The sequence below is a fragment of the Drosophila pseudoobscura genome, chromosome 3 (genome assembly GCF_009870125.1).
Source record: "Drosophila pseudoobscura strain MV-25-SWS-2005 chromosome 3, UCI_Dpse_MV25, whole genome shotgun sequence".
Classification (NCBI taxonomy): domain Eukaryota; kingdom Metazoa; phylum Arthropoda; class Insecta; order Diptera; family Drosophilidae; genus Drosophila; species Drosophila pseudoobscura.
In genome coordinates this window covers 2,652,520-2,676,084 of record NC_046680.1, presented here as the reverse complement: position 1 = coordinate 2,676,084, position 23,565 = coordinate 2,652,520, and the positions used below count along the sequence as shown (strand labels likewise).

The 23,565-nt window shown below is 43.5% G+C and overlaps 2 protein-coding genes across 11 annotated transcripts in view; one reads left to right on the top strand and one right to left on the bottom strand.

Moving 5' to 3' along the window:
* Wnt5 (Wnt oncogene analog 5) overlaps positions 1–3,838 on the bottom strand; it is a 90,352-nt gene extending 86,514 nt beyond the window's left edge. For 5 of the 9 annotated variants that reach the window (XM_033379021.1, XM_033379027.1, XM_033379030.1 and 2 more), the window contains exon 1: positions 3,388–3,526. Coding sequence is in view for 1 of the 9 variants with exons in the window: in XM_033379026.1 (XP_033234917.1) it covers positions 3,388–3,389 (2 nt within the window). In the remaining 8 variants the exon portion in view is untranslated. Of the gene's footprint in view, positions 1–2,551; positions 2,642–3,387; positions 3,527–3,750 lie in introns of those variants that run through there. The other 4 variants (XM_033379023.1, XM_033379026.1, XM_033379024.1 and 1 more) reach the window with 4 other exon arrangements.
* Positions 3,839–4,314: 476 nt separating this feature from the next.
* LOC117183772 (uncharacterized) lies at positions 4,315–16,424 on the top strand. Of its 2 annotated transcripts, none has more exons than XM_033379031.1 (2): positions 4,315–5,313; positions 15,446–16,424. In XM_033379031.1, the coding sequence occupies exons 1-2, from the start codon at positions 5,291–5,293 to the stop codon at positions 16,182–16,184; spliced, it is 762 nt and encodes a 253-aa protein (XP_033234922.1). In that variant the 5' UTR covers positions 4,315–5,290; the 3' UTR covers positions 16,185–16,424. The 2 variants fall into 2 exon arrangements, with proteins under 2 accessions (XP_033234922.1, XP_033234923.1); XM_033379032.1 differs by lacking the exon at positions 4,315–5,313 and adding an exon at positions 10,427–10,479.
* The last annotated feature ends 7,141 nt before the right edge of the window (positions 16,425–23,565 follow it).

Sequence of the window (23,565 nt, the reverse complement as noted above, 5' to 3'; positions counted from 1 at the left end):
TCCACCGTGGTTTTCAAAGTGGGTTGCAGACGGATGCAGTTGTTACGGACTTCAGCAAGGCATTCGATTCTGTGAACCATGCTCTGCTTATTCACAAGCTCTCATTATTAGGGTTCCCAACGAATCTTCTAGATTGGATTTTGTCCTATCTCTCTAACCGTACTCAACGTGTTTTGTTTTCTAACGTGTTGTCAAATACTGTTAATGTTACTTCAGGTGTGCCACAGGGAAGTCATCTGGGCCCGCTTCTGTTTATTTTATTTGTGAATGACCTTCCTCAAGTTATAACATACTCTACTACACTAATGTATGCTGATGATGTCAAAATCTGTCTTTCTTACTCTGATTGGTATTTGCACACACGCCTTCAACTTGATCTAAGTGAACTACTATTGTGGTGTTCAACTAATCTTCTTTTCCTGAACCTTTCCAAATGCAAACTTATGACACTTTACCGTCGCGCTCCTCATTTTGTCCCATATGTTCTAGGAAACCATGTCCTTGAGCGAATTTCTAGTTCAAATGACCTCGGAGTCCTCTTTGATCATAAGATGTGTTTTAACACCCATATAGCTGCAACTGTAAATAAAGTTGGTCCAAGGAGTTTGACGACCCGTACGTTACGAAACAACTGTACATCTCGTTGGTACGTCCTATATTGGAGTATTGTTCTTGTGTGTGGAGCCCGCAGTATAAAGAGCAGCAGGCTGTTATTGAATCCGTGCAAAAGCAATTTTTAATTTTTGCCCTTCGGAACTTTAACTGGGACTCAGGTAGAATCTTGCCACCCTACCGGTCTAGGCTAAATCTTATTGACCTGCCGTCGTTGCACCATCGCAGAATATGCAATGGCGTAATGTTCGTGCACAAGCTCCTTCTTGGGACTGTTGACTCCCAAACTCTCTTGGGCCAGATTGACTTGGCCGTTCCATCTAGACCTACCCGTACTTTTAGGCCTATCCGTCTACCCATATGTAGGTCTAACTATGCTGATCATGAACCTTTTAGGGTTTTATGCCATAATTATAACTCCCTCTGTCAAACCCTATCCCCTGAACTGTCTCTTAAACTAATTGCATGCAATATTTATAATCATTTAAATTGAGCTAACTTTTAACTTATCTTTTTCCGCCTTTAGTAACTAAGTACCATCATTAACAGATAATTTGTTAATTAATACATAAATAAATTAATACCTGAGTACCCTAACATATCAAATAGCACAATTCACCCATAACCTATCGCAATATCATTCCTTATCTATATTCTTGTACGACGCCAAAAATCCTTAAAACCAATTATATCCTGCCCCAGCCGCCATGATTCTAAATGAAAAAAATAATGAGCTGTATAAGATTCCATACGCTTCGAGGACGTTGCAGTTTGTCCAGTGATTGGACAGACAATGTTGTTGCAGACATTCTGTCAAATCCATGAATATTAAAACCGGTTCTTCATGTTGCTCCACCGCAGATAAGATAATGTAGTCCTTTATGTGCATTTTCTTGTTGTTTTTTTTTTTTAATTCATTTTGTTTTTCTTCTAAACTTTGGTTTCTTTCCTTTATTTAAAGACAAATCAGCAGTTCTAATAACGCTGTAACCTACGGTTGCCATTGTAAACGCCTATTCTGCGATGTTCCGTTTCGATAAGAAACAAACGGCACTGTAGCTGGGCTATCAGTCTCACTCTTTACTCCAACAAATTACCAATCGGCTATTATATCTCGATCACTTCTCCAGAGGGTCGGAACTACACGAGGAAGAGTGTGTGTGAGAGAGATTTTTATGATTATCTGTTTTTGTCTTTCTCGTATCTTCAAAATTGTGTTTTTTTTTCAGATTATTGCCAATTGGGGGTAGTGGCAATTTTGGAAAACGAGCTAGGTTCTGTGTGATATCACACATCCTGGATGTTACATACATATGTATGTACATATGTACATCTACGCGAACTGTTTAATTTGTAAGTATTCTGCGGTTTTCCGAAACTAAATAATGACCCTGCGACATATCAGACCACCTTAAATATACATAATTGCTCCTGGTTACAAACAAGAAATATGTATGTATGTATGTATATATTTAGATGTGTACATATTCAAGTTCAGACACACAAAACCAAAACAAAACGCTTTATTTTTACATATGTATGTAAAAAAAGGATATATAAAGGAATAGACATATACGAATATAAATTTACATATGTACAGTGGCTCATAGCTTAAATGAACCAGAACACTTTTCACACTTAAAAGTGTTGTAACTTCTAAACCACCTAACCTACCACTAAAAATAAAATGTACATTTGATTTTTAGTTGGTTTAGAAGTTACATATAGCACTTTTAAGAGTAAAAACGTGCTCTGGTTCATTTAAGCTATGAGCCACTGTACATACATATGTATGTATGTACATACGTACTAGTATATGAATGCAAATTTACATGCATTTACAGACATATAAATATGGAAATAAATATTTGGATATTTTCTTTATATATATATATATAGATATATATATAATATACATATATCTAAGTACATTACATACCGATATAAATCTTTCTTTTGATGAATGAAGACGGCAATGTGCGTTTTATTGATGTTTGTTTATGTCCACCCGCTATTTACATACATATGTATGCATATATGTATGTACATATATACATAAGCAGACAGATTTTTCTTAATTTTGTAGTATTTACATATGTACATGCATATATCTCATATGCAGAGAAAAGTGAATTATTTTCGTTATATATGTAGATGAAAAACATATATAAATATTGAATTTCATATAAACGTATGCAAATTTATTTAGTTAAAAATCATCAATTAAAAGGAAAATACAAATTTTTTCGTTTACAACAGCAATAGGCTGAAACGCATGTGCGTACACATATACGAACAGGGTAAATATGTACATATGAATGTGCAGAAGTATTTACATATGTATGTGTATACATAATTGATGATCCAAAAATTATTAAAATAAGCGCAATGTGTTTTATAGTTACATATGTATGTATGTATATGCACAATATATTAGACCCTGCTGATTATACATGCATGAAAATACATACATACATTGTACAATACAAATACAATAAAATACATACAAACAATTGTTTACATCCAGTGTAACAAAAATCCTGCACTTTTATCTAAATATGTATGAACATTAATATTATTTAAATACATATATATGTACGTATGTGTGCATAAAAACTGAATAGTACCGAACATACATACATATGTAGGTATTTATTTTTAATGAAATGTTTCACTAATTGGATGCTTTCAGCTTGCTTCTGACGTACATTTTTAACTATGCATAAATGAATGGATTTGTAAAAATAATGTAAATTGGTTTGTTTGTGTACATACATATAGACACTGAAATAAGCTATTTCTCCAGCATAAACATAATTTGAAGTATATTGCACTCGTTATATTCATACATTCACACACTTAGTCATAGACATACACAACAAAACGAGAACTGGATTTGTAAAAAGTATGTATATATGTATGTATGTATGTAATCAACCACAACCGTATCAAGCACGAAGGAATCTCGGAAGAATAAAGCACACGACGAGGACCGGAGGAGAGTCCACCCTCAACGCAAGTTCGAACACAACACACAACTCGTTCGGCATTGAAGTCTTTCGTGGTATCCAAACACAGGCAGGGTCGAAATGTTGCTGTAAAACCAACCACCACCAGTTGAAAGAAAGTTTGTTATACCTGGTACTCGCAGAGTTTAGGGCTATATTAGTTTTGTGATGAATGTCGGTGTGTGTTACGCCTAGAAGGAAGAGTTTCCGATTCCACGAAGTATGTACATACATATGTATATTTTTTATCAGCATGAATAGCCGAGTCGATATACATACATATGTACATAGATATGTCTGTCTGTCCGTCAGTCCCGATGAGTGCCTAAATCTCAGAGACTTCCACGCCTCTTTCGACACCCCAAAGGACGAAAATCTGTGGCATCTGCAATTTTGAATACAAAAAACGCTGGAGTACCATGTATAAAAGTAAAGCCGCGGCCCTTTCTGCAGCTGACAACGTTTATGCTCGTTTTTCCCGTTGTGCAACATGTTGCAGGCTGCTCTGTTGGTACATTGACTATGATCTTTGAAAGTAATGACGTATAAATATATGCATGTACGTATATGTATATGAATAAGTATACATATGTATACGTACAACAAAAATCGAAGCACTTAGACGGTATTATTATTTTGACCAGATGTTTTAATTTCTAATAAATGTTTAAAAGATAGATTCATTCCATCCGTTTTATTACGTTGTTCATTACATCTGCCAGGAGTTTCGGTATTTTGTATTTGTATTTAGCTCTTGGGACGTTAGGACGTTTCACATACATATGTATGTAGTAAATTATATGGCTTGAAAGCACATACATATGTACATATGACTATCGCATTAACATAGAGTAGATACTATAGCGTTAGGAATTTACATATGTATGTACAATGTAAGTATATGTGAAATACGCAGGACTAAACTGGGAATCTGTTGTTCTATTAAAGCTCTCCATGAATCCACAGTATTCGTAAAATCACAGCTACATATGTATGTACATATGTCGTTGCTACTTTAATGCTTTCGATCAGTACATATCCTGCCTTCAGTCAGACTCGAATCCCTTAAAACCAATTGCGAGCACTGCGGATTAAAATAAGCTAGTTTGGTTCGTAGTCTCGGAAATGATTTATTGATGACATTTTCCGGAAATATCTGTTTTTTTTTAACTGCTTCAGACATCTGGATATCTATTATCTGGATATCTATTTCGCTTTAAGTTTGATTTGATATCTTTCTGTCTGTTTTGTTGTAAATTTGATCCAATTTCAACAATGTGGCATCGCATGTATACATGCTTACTGATATCGATAGTGTTACCGATACTCGTTTGGCATCAGAGCGTCTCTTTTGTGCCCTTCTCCAAAAACATATGAGCAAGTCACCCTTTTATTTTATTTTTTTAAATAGTAAAAGATTTAAGGATCTGGATGTGTCGCGACAAAGGCGATGCAAATTGCATTGCATTGCCATTCGCTCAAGCAAATAAAATTAAATATTCAGCCTGTTGAAACCAATTAAGTTTGTCGCCAGGAAGTAAGGCTAGCAATGTTTATTGCCCGGCGGCACTAATATCAATTAGATCGGACAAAATGCACTAACGTAAATAAGACCACTTCAACGAGGGTCTACGAAATGCTACTGGCGATGAAAAATAATGTCTTAATTGATGCAGCGTTTCTCAGATTCTAAGTAAGAAAAATTACATAGCTCTAATTATAATGATAACAAATTAATTTATATTGTTAAAACATTTGTATTAACTCTGAAATTAAATTTAAAATTTACTTCTAACAGAGTTATCTCAACTAGAAATATCAACCCAAAATGTAACTGGTAATGGTAATGTTATGGTGGGTAAAAAAATATTAGTGGTGTTTATGCTTAGTTAAAAAGTCTATGTCGTCGCTAATTTTAATTAGGCGCGTTTGTCATTCCGTGCAGTTGGCGTTAAATTCTGCTTTGAAAGAAGAATTATCCATAATTGATTAAATTTTTTGTAAGCGAGTCGTAAGCATGGTTCTGCAAAAGCTTCAGTAGGAAAATTTCTTATAATGATGAAGTAAAGTGAACTTCATTAACTGATTTACCATATAAAATAGTAGTGAATATTTGCCCTCTCAAAAACACTAGGTTGGCGACAATCGCTGGATTTCAATTAATCATGCAGTCAAACGAATTTTACAGCAATGGATTGAGCTGAAAATGCATTTCAATGTTTCTGCATTAACAGAACATTTCCACAAAGCTTCAATTTTTTGGGTTTTTTGGAAGATATTAACTATTTATATTTGTATTTTGCTTTGCATGTCGCTCCAATTGAGCACCGAGATCATAGGAACTATAAAAGCTGGAACAACAAATTTGTTTTATTGAGGTCTTATTGTTGTTCTTTATAAATTATACAGCCTCACAAAAAAAGTGTTGTGCGTGGTTGACTAGTATATATTCTAGTATACTACTAAAATTATGTTTGAATTTTTGGATCAAATTCTTTACAGTTATACATTTCGCATATAAATTGAAAGTCCAGATTTGGAGCTTCAACAGCTTATGTTGACCGAAACCAACTCTACATTTATACCCGATACTTAGTTAATATTAAACGACACGACAAAGAGTGCGTGCGAGAGAAACAGAAAATCAGTCTGAGCGTGTCGTCGGGCGCTGCGTAGCCACTACAAATTGATTTGTTCCTTTTGGTTATAAAAATCATCCGATCTAATCCAGATTCGGCAACCTGATAGATATGGTCATTCTCTATAATTGTGCGTTTTTTCGTTTCATCAATATTGTGAATGCAACAGATTTTCGTCCTTTGTGGGGGCGGAAGAGGATGGGGCGAAATTCTAAGATATACTTTTTATAGTGAGATCTAACAGGAGTGTGGATACCAAATTTTGTTACTCTAGCGTAAATAGTCTCTGAGATTTGTGTATACCCCCAGATTTTCGTCCATTACGTGGTCGGAAGGCGGTGTGACAAAATTTTGAAATAAACTTGTCAAGGTCCGATATCCCAGAAGTCTGGATACAAAATTTTGTTGCTCTAAACCTTATAGTCTCTGAACACTAGGCACTCATAGGGACGGCTATTGATGCTGATCAAGAATATGTATACATTATGTGGTCGGAAACGATTCCTTCTGGATGTTACACACATCCCCTATCATCCCCTAATTTACGCCTCTACTCATTTTGACTGTCGGGTATGAATAGAAACGTCGCGCAAATATTTTTCTTCTCGAGTTGTCAACTTAAACTCCTCTTAAAAAATATATGTATTGTTAATCTTTGATTTTATCTGTAAAGTGGTGATCCTAGGCTGGGGTCAGTCTCAGTCTGCCCAGGGTCACCTACAGTTTATTTGTAAGTTGCTGAGACGTTGAGACGGGTCGTGGGCGCATGGATCGCAGAGCCGTCGTCAACGACGGGGCATTCGGGAGAAATTATGGTGGGGGGCAGGGTAAAACCCTGTTGCCAGAGTCAGAGCGGGAACGCGGGGGCCGAGAACGGTCAGGAAAACGGAAGGGGAAGGGGGAGAGATGACCGCAGTCGGTGGTCCGACCGGGGAAAGCAAATGGAAGCGAAAGAATTCTTAGTCATACGATCGAAGTTTATTGGCCTGATGGCCTTGGCCATCGGCCAGCTCACCCGCGGATCCGGCGTCTGTATTCCTGCAGCTCGTCCATTCTTCCTCTCTTCTTGGGCGCCCGGCCGTTCAACACTTTTTGCTTCTCTATTCACTGTCCGCGGCGTTCTGTCTTCGCTCGCTTCTGAAAATCGACTCCTCGCTCTTGCAACGGTCGCTCGACGCTCTCACCACGCCTTGCGCTCGTTTTCGGGCCAACGGGACTTTCTCGAAAGAGATCCGCTCTGTTGCCGGCCGAGCATGGCTCTCTCTCCTCGCTGCTCTCTTTGCGGCTATTCTGTGTGAGCTGGCCGTTTGGCGGGATTTCGGCTATGCAAAACTTAACTAGCTTATTTACTACCATAGAAGATGATTTTAACTGATACAAATCTCGCTCCATTGCGATTTGCTATATTTTCGGGCTGTCTTCTTAATCAATTAGCTCTCGTTACTATGTGAGGCTCCCAGTATGGGTCCTCACATATCAACTATTCCCCATTTTGTTTCCCTTTCCGACAGCATTATGGGTAGACGAGGTTGGCAACTCGATTATTCAGTCACATTAGTGCACATTTGTTTGAAAAGTTGAATGTTAACTATTTATTGTTGGCTTAAATATTAAGAAGTCGAGATCAAATTTTGGGAGCTGAATTATTATATTATAATATTCTAAATCACAAAAAAAATTCAATCCGATCAGAGCGATATATAGTATAGCTGCCATAGGAACCATTGGCCAAATATCATATTTTTTAACTTTGACCTCAAGTTGGCACCTCTAAACATTGTCGAATCGGGCTTTTCGCCCATACAAATAAGAGCAATCTCAATGTACTTACATACATCCATATATACATTTTTATACCCGGTACTCAAGAAGTATTTGGGTATTTTTCCAAATTCTGTTTTTACACGGTATTGGTTCCTAAAAAACCGTGTAAAATAGACATTAATGGTGCTCATCCCATAAATTTTCCGAACAATATGTAGAAGATTTTCCAGTTGAATTCGCTTTGGTGCGGCGTCTTTGTTGCAGAACGAATACTAGAGCAACAGTTGTATCCTCCCCTGTCGAAATTAACGGAAGTATTTCGGGACTCCCGAAAATCCGCAGTACTATCAAGACAAATCGGCTGGCGAAAATCCTCTAGCTGAACCCTCCACGAGGGTTCCGGCTGGGCAATGGACACTGCATTACCCCGGACAAGAGAAATGCACTGTCGCTTGCTCTGTCCGGGGTAATGCAGTGTCTAGCTAAGGCTATGGTCCGGCGTCTTCCCGATTCAAAGTCGGGGGAACCGAACCAGGGCCATGGCTAGAGGTGCCTGGCGGTCAGGCCTAAAACGCTGGTCCCCCCGAAAAATATTAACCAGTATAGACCCTCGGGCCAAATATGGAGGCGAAGATGGATAAAGCACGGGTTGGGATGTCAACCCAAACGTCGGTGGGAAGCGTGACTGCTACCACCGGCGGGCACGGGGAGGAGCAATCCTCTCTGTCCAAGTCAGTTGTAAAGCTACTGCCACAACAACAACAACAACAACAACAAAAACAACTCACTCCGCAGCCTGCAAGTTGAGCCGCACTGATGCCGTAGTCGACACAGACAAGGATCTGGAGAGCGTGCTCTCTCTAAGCAGGATGGAGGAAGAGAGCCTTCTCCGTTCGCCGGAACCAGGCACCAGCTTCCTGCGTAGGGAAGGGCCGAAGCGTTCCAAGGAGGGGATGAAGGCCAAAGCACAATACAAAGCGGCCCTCAATATCAAAAGCCGGCTGCAAGGTAAAGCAGACATCTCCCAGGAGGAGAAGGTCAAGCTAGCCTGGGCCGAGCAGCGAGTAGAGGAGGGCCGACTACATTACGCCCAGATGCCTGAGGCCACAGATGCCTGAGGGCGTCGAATGGCGAATATGCCAATAAGGTGGAGGAGATGAAGGCCACCAAGAGGCAACGCTCGACTGAGAGTACCATTAAAGACACTCCGGCGAGCAAGCGGCAACGCGGGCCCAAGAGTGCAGCCGCTCCACCGAAAGTGGCCAAGAAGCCATCGAAACCGAAAGCGAAGGTCAGCGATGTGACCAAACGACATTTGATCGTGGCACTCATCGACCGGAGCGAGGAAAACGGCAAGATGTCAGCGGCACAGTTGAAACTTGTGCACGCTCGTCTTGTCGACGCACTGTTTGCACACATGGAGGAAGACCCCGCGGCCTCAATGCCCACGTTCGATGGTGCTGGGTGGCTAAATGGGGTTAAGATCCTAAGGTGGCTGACGCGTACGGTCTGCCAACTGGAGGCGATGTGGGAGGGGGCCAAGCTGGAGGTTGTGGACCGGGAGCTTATCCCGTCCAAGCATAAGGCGAAGGTACTCTTCCCCATCACAATCCAGGGGGACCCAGCGCTGAAGCTCCTTCAGCGGCAAAACGCGGACGTGCCAACGGCCGATTGGAGGATCCTACACATTGGTAGCCCACTACCCAACGAGGGGGGCCAATGTGTGATCCTCCAAATAAACAAGGAGGCAGAGGATCTGCTGTATCCCAAGTTCGGGAAGATGGCGTGGGGCATGGGTAGTGTCTACCTGTGCCTCAAAAAGCGCCACCCCAAAGACAAGGACGCACACAACCTACAGGCAGGCGAGGTGGAAAACGACTTAGAACTTGAGTCCATTGTGGAGGCCGACCAGGGTTTTGCGCTCGAAGACGCAGAGGAAGAAGAAGAGGACGGTGACCTGACGCTGGTAGTCAACCAGGTGCAACTGAGGCTGATGCTCATGATGCTGAGTGTGCTGCAGCTAAACTTGCATAAAAGCAAGGTCGCGTCGGCGGAGCTCCTCAATGGCACGGAGCAAGGGCTCGTCGCCATAGCTTTAGTCCAGAAGCCCTGGATTGCCACAGGCATCTCAGTGGCCGGACTAAAGTTCTCAAATCATAACTTGTTCTATTCAACATCGGTAAGCAGGAATAGGACCGTCGTACTCGTACGAAAGGGAATCCATGCTTACCTTATGTCTCATTACAGCGCGGATGACCTGACGGTAGTGATGCTGGAAAGTGAGGAAAAGCGCCTTCTGGTGGCTTCCTGCTACATGGCTCACGACAGACCCGCACCACACGACGAACTCAGGAGCCTGGTGACAGAAGCCGGCACCAAAAACTATCAACTCGTCATCGGGACGAATGCCAATGCCCACCACAATGTGTGGGGAAGCACCGACATCAATGATAGAGGTGAGTCACTCTTAGACTTTATACTAGCAACTAATCTATATAGCAAACGTCGGGGAGGAGCACACCTTCGTAGGTCCGACCTCATCCAACGTGCTAGACCTAACACTTGCAACGGGAAACAGTACTATGGTATCTAGCTGGAGGGTCCTTGAAAGACCTTCCTTCTCAGATCACAAGTACATTCAGTTTAAGTGCGACTTCAAACATTCTTCGAAGGTCATAGTGGGTGTAGCGCCATTTGAATAATAATAATTGTTATTAGGATAGTATTTCATGAAGTCCAGTGTAAGTTAGGCTAGGGCAAAGCGGGAGCGCAATAAAAGCTCGCTCTCTCGCTCTTGGCGAATTCGCCCCGCTTTGCCACCGTAGGTAAGGTAGGCATAGAAGAAATTGTTTTAATATATGAAAGGAATCGAGAAAAATCCATGAAATCGAACGCACGCACCCCTTTTCTTTCGTCGTATTAAAATAAAAAATTGCAGTCACCCAAGAAATTTCGGTATTGTTATTTAGAAAAACTATTCCAAAATTTCATGGCGCCCCCGGGTGGACTTGCAATTTAAACGTACATATTAATTCAAGTGGAAAGGCAAAAAGTGACAGTGACACAGTGAAGAAAAGATAAATAGCCAAAATCTATTATACATACATACATACATGTAAATGCATATGTGCGGCAGCTAAATTGCCAAATTGACCGCGACGTGTGTGCAAATAATCAAACAAACCAAACAAAATCAGTCTGCAGCTACATATAAACAAGAGGGGAGTACAGCACCTGGAATTTCCTATCTTCCCAAGAGGTATTTGTGCAAAAAATTGAAAGCTCGAGTGAAGACGAAAAGATTAAAAAACTCGCAATTATTGTCTTGTGCTGAAACAATTGCACCTCGCTTTCAATTCTTGGCACATACGTATGACATAGTAGAGCTAGATTGCATGCTGTAGTTAGAGTTGAGCATATATATTAATACATATATACATACATATGTACATCTAACCCTCTTGGACGCAATAACTACACATATAACTCATTATACCCGATACTCAAAATGAGTATTGGGGTATATTAGATTTGTTCTAAAAGTAGATGTGTGTAACGTCCAGAAGGAATCGTTTCCGACCCTATAAAGTATATATATTCTTGATCAGCATCAATAGCCAAGTCGATTGAGCCCTGTCTGTCTGTCCGTCCGTCCGTCTGTCCGTCTGTCCGTCCGTCCGTCTGTCCGTCCCCTTCAGCGCCTAATGCTCAAAGACTATAAGAGCTAGAGCAACGATGTTTTGGATCCAGACTTCTGTGATATGTCACTGCTACAAAAATATTTCAAAACTTCGCCCCGCCCACTTCCGCCCCCACAAAGGGCGAAAATTAGTGGCATCCACAATTTCGACGATACGAGAAAACTAAAAACGCAGAATCGTAGAAGATGACTTTATCTTTTAGAGTGCAAAATCTGAACCAATCGTATAAATATTATAGCCAGAATCACGAAAACAATTTCATTCTTTCTCGCTCTGTCTCACTCTAACACACCGGTTTCATGGTCGGTTTTGCCAATTGCAAAATTTGCGCATTAAAGACAGCTGATGAGACAATACCGGCAGTACCAGCTTATGGTGGCCCAACTCGTGCTCGCCTTCCGAAGTTAGCTCTGCCGCAGTTCAGCGGCAACTTTTCGGACTTTAAAAACTTCATAGGTTTATTTGAGACTCTAGTTCATAATGACCAAAGCATTCCAATTATCGAAAAGTTCAACCATTTGCTTTCGTGTCTCTCCGGTGAAGCGTTGGCAACAGTTAGGGCTTTCCAAGTAACCGAGACCAACTACGAAAAAGCAATGGCTAGCTTAAAACGAGTCTACGATAATGATTGTGTGATCTTTAAAAATCACATTGCCCTATTTGCCCTATTTAGTCTTCCCAAAATGACCCAGCAATCAGCATCGTCCTTAAGAAACCTTATCGATACCGCCTCATCCATATATGGTTCGTTGTTGTCGATAGGCGATGATAAAAAGATCTCGAATGCGATGATTATTCATCTCGTCTTGAGCAGAGTCGATCCGGTGACCAAAGAGAAATAGGAAGAACAGCTCGATTATGACAAACTGCCACTTTGGACGGACTGTGAAAAGTTGCTTAATCGCCGACATCAGCATCTTTCGGCCGAAAATTCGGACAAACCAAAGCAGGAGCAGAAAGCTGTGCCAAGCAAGCCGCATAATCGGAGCTCATTCGCGTGTTCCACCGCGAATACCAAAAACCAACAATGCAGCTACAGCAATGCGAAAGGCCATTTGTTGACAGATTGCAGTCCATTTGGTCGGCTGGCAGTAATGCAAAGGTTCGAATTCGCAAAAACTGCATCCTTGTGCATCAATTGTCTGCAGCCAGGCCACTCTGTAGTACGATGCAAAGCTAAGAAGTGTCGAGTGTGTGGCTGCTCACACCATACCTTATTGCATAGGTACACAGTGGCGAATAAAAGTCTAGCGTTACCATCACCCCCAGAGAATTCTTCTCCTCCTCCCAATCAGAATCAACCTTCCACTTCGCATGCTCTCCATGCGACAGCTATGGATAGAGTTATTCTGGCTTATCGCTTGAAAAAAGATTGTCTCATGACCCCGAGTTGCAGAAAATGTACTTGGAGTTCATGGAAGAGTACCTCTCCATGGGTCACATGTCTACCACAGACAACACAATCCCCAAAACTCCACATTATTTCATTCCACATAAGTGTGTGTTGAGGCCTCAAAGCACGTCGACCAAGCTCCGCGTCGTTTTCGATGCGTCTTGTAAAACGTCCTCTCAGGTGGCCTTGAACGACATATTGATGGTCGGTCCTACGATACAGGATGAGCTGTATTCGACATTGCTCCGATTCAGACTACACAGGTACGCCTTGACAGCCGATGTTAAGAAGATGTATCGCCAAGTCTGGGTCGCTGATGCGGATAGACAATTCCAGCTCATAGTGTGGAGAAGAAGTATACTCTCAATGTGGACCCGTCTGAGTCCTTGAGAATATACCAGCTCAACACCGTAACATATGGGACTGGACCAGCCCCATTTTTGGCTATTCGGTGTTTGAAGAGGTTGAGTGAGTCTGCAAAACTCTCATTCCCTAAAGCTGCTGAAGTTATCGACTCCGACTTCTATGTCGATGACATGTTGACTGGTTCTGGTTGCGTAGAGGAGTTAAAGACAATTAAGTCTGATGTGGCTCAGGTTCTTCAAACCGCTGGGTTTGAATTGACTAAATGGTTTTCGAACTCACCTGAGGTCACCGCATCCGAGAGCACAGTAAAACCGATAACGATCCCGGACTCAGAGTCAACTAAGGCGTTAGGAATATCGTGGCTGCCACACGAAGAAGTCTTTAAGTTCCAAATTGACACGTCAGTTATGGGTCTCCGAGCGACAAAACGGAACATCTTATCGGTGACATCAAAGCTGTTTGACCCCCTTGGCTTGTTAAGTCCTTTAGTAATTAAGGGAAAGATCCTACTGCAGGAGCTTTGGCTCAACAAGCTAGATTGGGATGAGTCAATTCCAATAAACTTGGAAACAGCATGGAACTTATTAAAAGAATCCTTGGGTCAGTTGGAGAAGATTACCATACCTCGATTTGTGCATACTGATCCCATGTCACCGATTCAAGTACATGCCTTTGCCGACGCATCCATGAGAGCTTATGGAGCCTGCGTCTATCTCCGTAGAAAGACTGCAGAAGGTTTCAAGGTCTCCTTGTTGACTGCAAAGTCGAAAGTAGCGCCACTCAAGACGAAAACGCTCCCAAGGCTTGAGTTATGTGCCGCTCACCTTCTAGCAGACCTTTGTCACCGAATCAAATCACTGCTCAAGGTTCCAATTGATAAAATGATATTCTGGCCAGATTCAGAAGTTACTCTTCATTGGATCAGATCCCACCCTTCGTCGTTGTCAACATTCGTTGCGAACCGAGTAGCGGAGATTCAAGAGTGGTCAAGTGAAGCTACGTGGCGGCATGTGCCAACAAAACAGAACCCAGCAGACATAGTTTCGAGAGGTTGTGATGTAGAGGAAATCGTGCAGTCGATCTGGTTTGGAGGACCAGAGTTCTTAAAGTTTGAAGAAGAGAGCTGGCCCAGAAATCCACACTTCGAGCTTTCCGAAGAAGAGATACAGATGGAAAGTCGAAAGAAATCGGTCGGACTGACCGTCGCGGCCAAGCCAAATTACTTAGTGGATGTAATCGAGGGATACTCGTCACACCTCAAACTGCTAAGAGTGTTCGTTTTCGTGTTCCGCTTCATCCGAAAATGCAAAGACAAAAGTCTCAACTTTGGAAAAATTCCGTCATCCGTAGAATACGACGAGGCGTTTCTAAAAATAGTCGAAATAACACAGAAAAATGAGTCTCAAGAAGATATTGAAAGGATTCGCAAAGCCACCAAGTTAGGCCCCAGTCTTCAGCGTTTGAATCCCTTCATCCATGAAGAGGCTGGGACTTGGTGCTCTTTTTCGTTGTTGCGAGTTGGGGGGCGACTAGTTAACGCTCCTATGTCATATAATGCCAAGTTTCCTTTGGTATTGACAAAACGCTCGCAGTTTGTGCTGACATACTGCATCGCTATCTGCATCAAACGAATTTTCATGCCGGCCCACGAGCACTCAGGCGCCTGAATGCTCAGGCGGTCTGCGGGGCGACAGTTAGGTCGTTTATTCGTTGCTTTAGATGCAAGCCGCTACTCCAGACCCAAATGATGGGCAACTTAACCGCAGACCGGCTCCGTGCTCTCCGCCCATTTTCAGTATGTGGCGTTGATTTTTGTGGCCCAGTCTATACGACTCTGAAAATTTGTGGAAGGCCCCCTTATAAGTCCTACATAGCGTTATTTGTCTGTTTTGCGTCCAAGGCGGTTCATTTAGAAATTGTTTCCGATTTGACGACTAATTCCTTCTTGTTGGCATTCCAAAGGTTCGTCGGTCGTCGAGGATGTCCGCAACGCGTGAACTGCGACAACGCGACAAATTTCGTCGGAGCAAGTCGCCACTTCAGCGAACTGCGGAGGAAGATAGAGGCGGAAGCGGACGCGATACGCGAATTTGCGTCAAGAAGCGGGTGCGAGTTTGCCTTCATACCGCCTCGTGAACCGCACATGGGCGGACTTTGGGAGGCCGGTGTGAAGTCTGCCAAGGGCCTACTCCTACGGGCAGTCGGAAGCGCTCTCCTCACCGCAGAGGAGCTGGAGACCGTGCTGGTCGGAATCGAGGCGGTACTCAACTCGCGCCCGCTAGGACCCCTAAGCCCAGACCCAAGCGACGGAGACGCGCTGACTCCCGGGCACCTGCTGACAGGCGGGCCGCTCATCGCACCCCCAGCACCCAGGACCCCGGACCAGGAGGGTCTGAGCTGCTTAAAGCGATGGCGGCTTGTCTCGTCAGCCAGGCAAATGTTCTGGCAGCGATGGTCCCGGGAGTATGTGCTGGGATTACAAATAAGATTCAAGTGGCACCAGGAGGAGCCAAACATAAAGGAAGGCGACCTCGTAATCGTCGCCGAGGACAACCTGCCCCCTCAACAGTGGCTCCTCGGAAGGGTGGTCGGAACAACCGCCGGGCAGGACGGAAGGGTCAGAGTGGTCGAGCTAAGGACGAGCAGCGGAGCCACGTTCAGGAGGCCGATACACAAATTGGCGCTTCTGCCAATGGTTTGAAGCCTTCCAGGCCTTCAACGGGGCCGGTGTAGCGCCATTTGAATAATAATAATTGTTATTAGGATAGTATTTCATGAAGTCTAGTGTAAGTTAGGCTAGGGCAAAGCGGGAGCGCAATAAAAGCTCGCTCTCTCGCTCTTGGCGAATTCGCCCCGCTTTGCCACCGTAGGTAAGGTAGGCATAGAAGAAATTGTTTTAATATATGAAAGTAGTCGAGAAAAATCCATGAAATCGAACGCACGCACCCCTTTTCTTTCGTCGTATTAAAATAAAAAATTGCAGTCACCCAAGAAATTTCTGTATTGTTATTTAGAAAAACTATTCTAAAATTTCACTGGGAAAAGTTTAAAAAGACAGTTACTTCAAAGCTCGCGAGTCCGGGCACAGTGAAATCCGCGGAGGACATAGAGAAGTCTCTAGAGACCCTATCCAACGTGTTGCTGGACGCCTACCACACATCGTGCAAGCCCTCGAGGACGAAGAAGAGGTCCAAGCCACTCTGGTGGAGCCGGGATCTCTCTCTTCAAAGGGACAACCTCAAGGAATTCTTTAAGATCGCCAAACAAGCGAACGAAGGGATCGTCTATGAGGAATACAGACTCCTACTCAGGAGCTACAAGAAGGAAATACGTAAAGCAAAACGGAACTCGTAGAGGACCTTCTGCTCCAACATCGAGAAAGTACCAGAAACCGCACGGCTACGGAAGCTGCTCTCTAAGCAGCCTACCATACAAAGCCAATTAAAAATAGACGGACAGTGGACAGAGGGCAGTGAAGAAGCCCTAACAGCACTAATGGAGGAACATATTCCTGGTTGCACCGAGGTCCCTGATGCCAAAGAGCACCAGGACCTAGCAACCGAGGAACAACACCCCCCAACAGATATGTTAACCACCAAGCGAATCCACTGCGCAATAGACTCCTTTATAGGCAGAAAAGCACCAGGACTTGACGGGATATTCCCAGCCATGATGCAGGTGACCAAAGAGGCGATTACCCCATGGCTCTCCGCAATATTCACAGCTTGTATAAGTACTGGCTATATCCCTATCCAATGGAGAACATCGAGAGTTGTTTTCCTCCCAAAGGCAGGAAAGTGCAGCCATGCGAGTCCCAAGGACTATAGACCGATAAGCCTTACCTCCTTTATATTAAAAACACTAGAAAAGCTGCTGGACTTACACATCAGGAATGAGGTAGGGGACTGATGTCAACCAACCAGCATGCCTATACTAAAGGGAAATCGGTGGAGACCGCACTACATTCGGTAGTAGCTACCATTGAGAAAGCCCTTCACAATAAAAAGTATGCACTGGGAGTATTCGTGGACATCTCCGAAGCATTCAACAACGTGGCTACGGAAGCAATAACAAATTATCTGGTAGCGACTAATACACACCCAGCAATCAACCTGTGGATAAGGAACCTCCTAGGTTGCAGACGGGTGCAATCAGAGTGGGGCACCGCTTCCATGGTGAAAGAGGCACTTAGAGGCACACCCCAGGGTGGAGTCCTGTCGCCCCTCCTGTGGAATCTGGTGGTCGGTGACCTTATCAAGAGATACGAAAGGAAGGCCCCAATAATAACATCTTATGCGGACGACATAAGCATACTTATTACGGGTGTTTGCCCATCGACCCTCAGCTCACTAATGGAACGAACACTCAGGGAGATACGCGAGTGGGCGGAGGAAGTGGGACTCAGTATCAACGCGGACAAGACGGACCTCATCCTCTTTACCAAGGTACAAGGTACGGATATGGACCCCCCCGAAGATCAATCAAACTAGGCTAACCCCAAAAACACAAGTCAAATACCTGGGGACAGTACTGGATAGTAAACTGGCATGGAAACCCAATGTATTGGAAAGGGTAAAGAAGGCCACCATTGCACTTTATGCATCCAAGAAGATGCTCAGCAGCATATGGGGCCTGTCTCCGGCTCTGATGCATTGGACTTACCTGTCGGTGGTGCGACCAACTCTGCTGTATGAAAGGACTCAGCGACAGGCTTTGCTCTGTATTACAGGGGCGCTGAGGTCAACCCCAACAAAAGCACTCGAAACCCTACTTGGAATCGAACCCCTAGACATTTTATTGGACGTTGACATGCAATGACTGCATCTAACAAGAGGCGATGCAATTACTGCACCGTCAAGTGGCCCGTGTGACACCAGCAGAAGGCTGTTACGCGCGGATCCCAGGCAAAACGCAGCCCTCCTCCCGCCCAACCGACCGAGGGGCGCTGCCGCATGACGCGCGGTGCGTAGCCGAACCAAACGCGAGCATGCAAGAAAGATAGATATTAGACTAACCTTCGAGGAAAATTAGCACTAAACTTATTAAGAAATTAAGCATGCAATAAAATACAAAATACAAATACCACTACAATTACTAATTACTAGAAAGGTGTGTAAGGATTAGTAATTTAATAACAGGAAGAGAATTAGTGGAGGATATAATATGGTAGAGGGAATTATAGTCCGAGCATAAGACCCTAAACGGTTCATGCAAGGAATAATTCGATCTACAAAGTGGAAGGAACAACGGTATAAAGTTTCTAGTCAGTCTAATAGGAATCGTGAAGTTTATGCGGCTCAACAGATCAGGGCTGTCTATGTCACCCCTGATCAAGTTGTGCATAAATATCACACCAAGCATTTTTCTACGGTTAACTAAGGATGGGAGGTTTACTAATAATAGTCTACTAGAGTAAGATGGGAGTCTTACACCCGCATCCCAGTTAAGGCCCCGCAGAGCAAAGAGTAAAAAGTTTTTCTGTACTGATTCTATACGGTCCTGGAGTACTTTGTACTGAGGGCACCATACACAGGAGCCGTATTCTAAGATCGGACGAACAAGCGAGGTATAGAGAGTCTTTGTTATATAGGGGTCGTCAAATTCCTTTGACCACCTCTTTATAAACCCAAGCACGCCCATGGCCTTATTTACCATGGTAGAAATGTGTTCGGAAAACTTTAACTTGGGATCTAACATAACACCCAGATCATCCACCAGGGTAATTCTCTCAAGAGAACCCCCAAATAGGGTGTAGGGAGCCAACAAAGGGTTAGAACGATGAAATGTCATAACTTTGCATTTCGAGGCATTAAGGTGTAACAAGTTTGCACAACACCATGACTGAAAGCTATTGAGATCGGATTGCAAGCGAGAATGAAATGAAATGTCCTTGTACTGGACACAGAGTTTAACATCATCCGCATACATAAGTACTCGAGAGTATGTTATTACTGAAGGCAAGTCATTAATAAAGAGTGTGAAGAGTAAGGGGCCTAGATGGCTGCCCTGTGGTACTCCCGAAGAAACCTTTACTGGTAAAGAGAGGGAGTTTTTGAAGAGGACTCTTTGAGACCTAGAACAAAGATATCTAGAAATCCATCTCAGGAGGTTGGGCGGAAACCCTAAAAGGTCAAGTTTATGTGCTAAAAGGGAATGGTTTACAGAGTCGAATGCTTTACTAAAGTCGGTGTAAATAACATCCGTCTGTAAGTTACCTTGAAAGCCTTTAATAATGAAAGAGGTAAACTCTAACAAGTTCGTGGTGGTTGATCGCCGCCTTATAAATCCATGCTGAGTTGGAGATATAAGTGACTTGCAGAGATGTTGCAAGTGCGGAGTTAAAACCTTCTCAAACAATTTGGGAATAGCGGATAACTTTGCTATACCTCTATAATTTTTTACATCAGACTTACTACCTTTTTTATGGAGAGGAATTATAAACGATTCCTTCCAGATTGGGGGGAAGCAAGATGAATCAATGGACATGGTGAATAGTTTAAGCAATGGTCCACACAGAGCCTCGGCGCAGTACCTGAGTACACAACCTGGAACCCCGTCTGGACCCGGTGAAAACACCGGCTTAACTAGTCGAAGATCTTGAAGTAGGGAATACTCATTTAACAAGGGACTGAAAATGCCGTTCGACCTCGGTAATCCGTATGGGTACGGTTGACCAGAGTAGCGTTCCTCAGAATAGGTAGTTTGGAAAAACTGGGCAAAAAGATCGGCGATTGCCTGATCATTATTTGCCGACGTATTACAAAATGATAGCGAGGATGGGTGTGCGGACGTTCTACGCTTACTATTTACGAAGCTGTAAAACTGTTTAGGGTCCTGAGAAAAACGTATCCTGCAACGAGATAGGTAGTTCTTATAGCATTGAGCATTAAGAACTGAAAAGTTTGACCGAGCTATTACATAACGAGAGTGAGAAGTAGGAGAACCCACTTCTTGAAATTTTTTATAAAGTCTTGATTTTAAGTTTTTTAGACTGGATAACTCTTTGGTAAACCAAGGGGGTTTTCCAGATCTAATCGGACAAGAAAGCGGGACACAAGAATCAAAAAATGTGCCAAGAGCATTGTAAAAAATGTTTGTGGCTTTTGTGACATCAGTGCACAAGTACAAAGCGGACCAATCAAAATCCCTAATTAGGTTATTAAGCTTCGCAAACTCGGCTTTACGAAAGCAGCGGACACGTTCAGGTAGTCTACTCGACCGATCCAATACAGTTGGTCCTATGTCTAGCGACACCTCGAAAGTAGGGTGGTAGGCGTCTTCAGGTATAGTGAGCGGAAGGGCTCGGGTTAACAACACTATGGTCGGATCCGATACAAAGCATAGATCAAGCAATCGACCCAAGGAATTTTTCACATGATTGACTTGAGACAGGGACAGGTCAAGCAAGCCGTCAACAAAGTCATGTCGTGACATGGGCACTAGGATACTAGACTCGTTTACCGAAGACCAAACAGTTCCTGGCAAGTTGAAGTCACCAAGAACTATCATACGATCTTTATCAGATAGCGAGGAAGCAACAGCGGTTAAAGCGGACAAGTGCTGCTCATAAATTGAAATATCCGAAGAAGGTGGGATATACGAGCAAGTAATGAATATAGCGAAAGCGGGAAGAATCAGTTTTACACACAGGAATTCCAGTTCCTGTTGAACTTGGACTGTGAAGTGTTCTGACGTGAAGTAAGAGTCCACTGCAATTAGAACCCCTCCTGCACGTCGAGACGAACGGTCCTTTCTAAAAGTTGTGTACCGACCTGCCAAAACCTCGGAACTAAGAATGTCCGGCTTTAACCAGGTTTCAGTAAACACAATAACGTGGGAAGCAAATGCAACACTATCCCGGAAAAGAATGCTGAGCTTACTACGCAAGCCTCTTACATTCTGATAGGTTACTAAAAGAGAAGTTAGTTTTTTGGAAAGGTTGGAGCAAGACGGGAAGTTGAGGAAGAGGAAGTTGAGGTTGAGGGTGGCACGCTGGAAAGATTTGGAAGCGATATGGGGGCCTATTCTTCTTCTTAGCCTTAAACTCCTTCACCACCAAATGCTCCGGCCAAAATTTGGTGGAGCAAATGGTGTCAAATTGAGTTGGGGAGATGCTTATCTTAAACGACGCTATCTCCCTGGCATAAGAGAAGTTAAATTTCTCCACCTTTAAACCCACGGCTTTTATTTTTCTTTGAATGAAAGCAGTTACATCATTAGATGTGAGGTCAGGGGCCAGCCGTGAAACAAAAACTTGTCGTTTTGGTGGGACTCCCACCAGTGGTTTAGTCACCGCAGGTCTAGTACCTGTGGTGGCAATATCCGGAGGTCCGGAACGTCTATTTACTGGTGGGATCGGGATAGACGGGACAACTAGTGAACTTGCGGACACCACGGACACGGACGCAGCAGACGTACTTGGCTGCACATTCTCCGAGGCGATGAATTCGGCTACCGAATCTGCATCGCCAGCAGCTTTCGTTGCCTTTGGAGTGGCAAACGAGATCAGCCGATCGTATTGGTTTTTAAAACCAACGGTCAGCTCCTTAAAGCCACTCCGCGTCTGCCTCATGAAAGCCACCATGTCTTTCTCCACCGCACGGCATGCCTCGCAACTGTAATGCAAGCCATTACGTTTGGCTATGGCATCGCTCACGAGGCCAGAAAATCCCGCGCATTTTGCGTGGACTACGCTGTCGCAGAGCCAGCAGGGGACATTTGGCTGATCGTGAGTGATCTGCTTCTTGCAGGTTTTTTGGCGCAGACCACAGCGAATTCCATTCTATTTTTATTTTTTATTATTCAAATATTTTATTAAAATCAGAAAAATTAAAAATTTCCAAAACAAATTGGTATCAGACCAATGTGCCAGACAACGCTCAAAGCGGAATTGGTAAGAAAAAAAGAGAGCAGAGTGGAGAGCGGTTATAGCGAGAGCTACTAGACAGAGAGCGCTATTGCTCAGAAAGTTGAAAGAGCGAGAGAGAAAGAACAGTTATTGAGGTTGAGGTGATAGCGAGAGAGTGATAAGACAACAAAAGCTACCAGACGAGAGCGGACTGCAATGCAATACTCACTCACTGCAACAACACAACACAACACAAGCCGACGCCGAAAAATAAAAAGTTAAATAATATTTTAACACAAATCAAAAGGCATGCACTCGCGTAAATGAATAGGTTTCCAGATTGTTGTCTGGTTAGAAAGTATATTTAGAATTTAATTATGAAAACTCCGGCTGTTTATTCGAAACAAAAGGAAAAATGCGGAGCGCAAAACAAAAACACGTCTGATCACTACGAAAGAGAACGTTGTTCCACAACGTTGTTCCTCATCGCTTCAGGAAATATGTCGCCACAAGAATACGGGCATAGTTCAATTGCAAGGGAAATGAACAGATCAACTGATTACATGACCCCCAAACATGCCTCGACGTAAAAACAACTGCATCTTTGGGACCTGAAGAATGGAAAATCGGAAGAGACCAAACGGAGCACCTCAATATATATACGGACGGCTCCAAGATGGACGGAGGAGTAGGAGCGGGCCTATACTGTACAGACCCTGCGATAAGGCTGTCATATAAGCTACCGGACCATTGTAGCATATTCCAGGCAGAGGTTTTTGCCATCAGGAAAGCAGCAGAGGTCGCTCTTCTCACTGAAAGAGCACACGATGCGGTCAACCTATTCGTCGACAGCCGGCGATAAGATCCATGCAGTCGTCCGCAGTCAGTTCCAGAAATGTCTTGGCGAGCAGGGAGGCACTAGATACCCTAAGCACGACAAAGTCAGTGCGGATCTACTGGATTCCCAGCCACAAGGGCATCGAAGGAAACAAGACGGCGGACGTACTAGCTAAGAAAGGCGTCGGGCTGTCGAATACGAGTACCGAGAACGTGCCTGTCTCCCTTAGAACGCTGCAAAGCGATCTAGAAAAGCAGGCCGGATCACAAACCGAAAGTAGGTGGAGGAGTACCACCGCCTGCAGAACCTCGAAAATCATGTGCAAGGACCGCAATGACAAACTCAGCCACTACCTGCACCTACCACGGAAGGACTGCAGACTATTAGTGGGAATAT

What these genes read in the sequence shown, in the direction of transcription:
- LOC117183772 (XM_033379031.1), top strand. Translation starts at nt 5,291, where the DNA reads ATGCAGCGTTTCTCAGATTCTAA. An exon ending in CAGCGTTTCTCAGATTCTAA is followed by an intron (nt 5,314 to 15,445) that starts GTAAGAAAAATT and finishes GGCATTCCAAAG; the next exon opens with GTTCGTCGGTCGTCGAGGAT.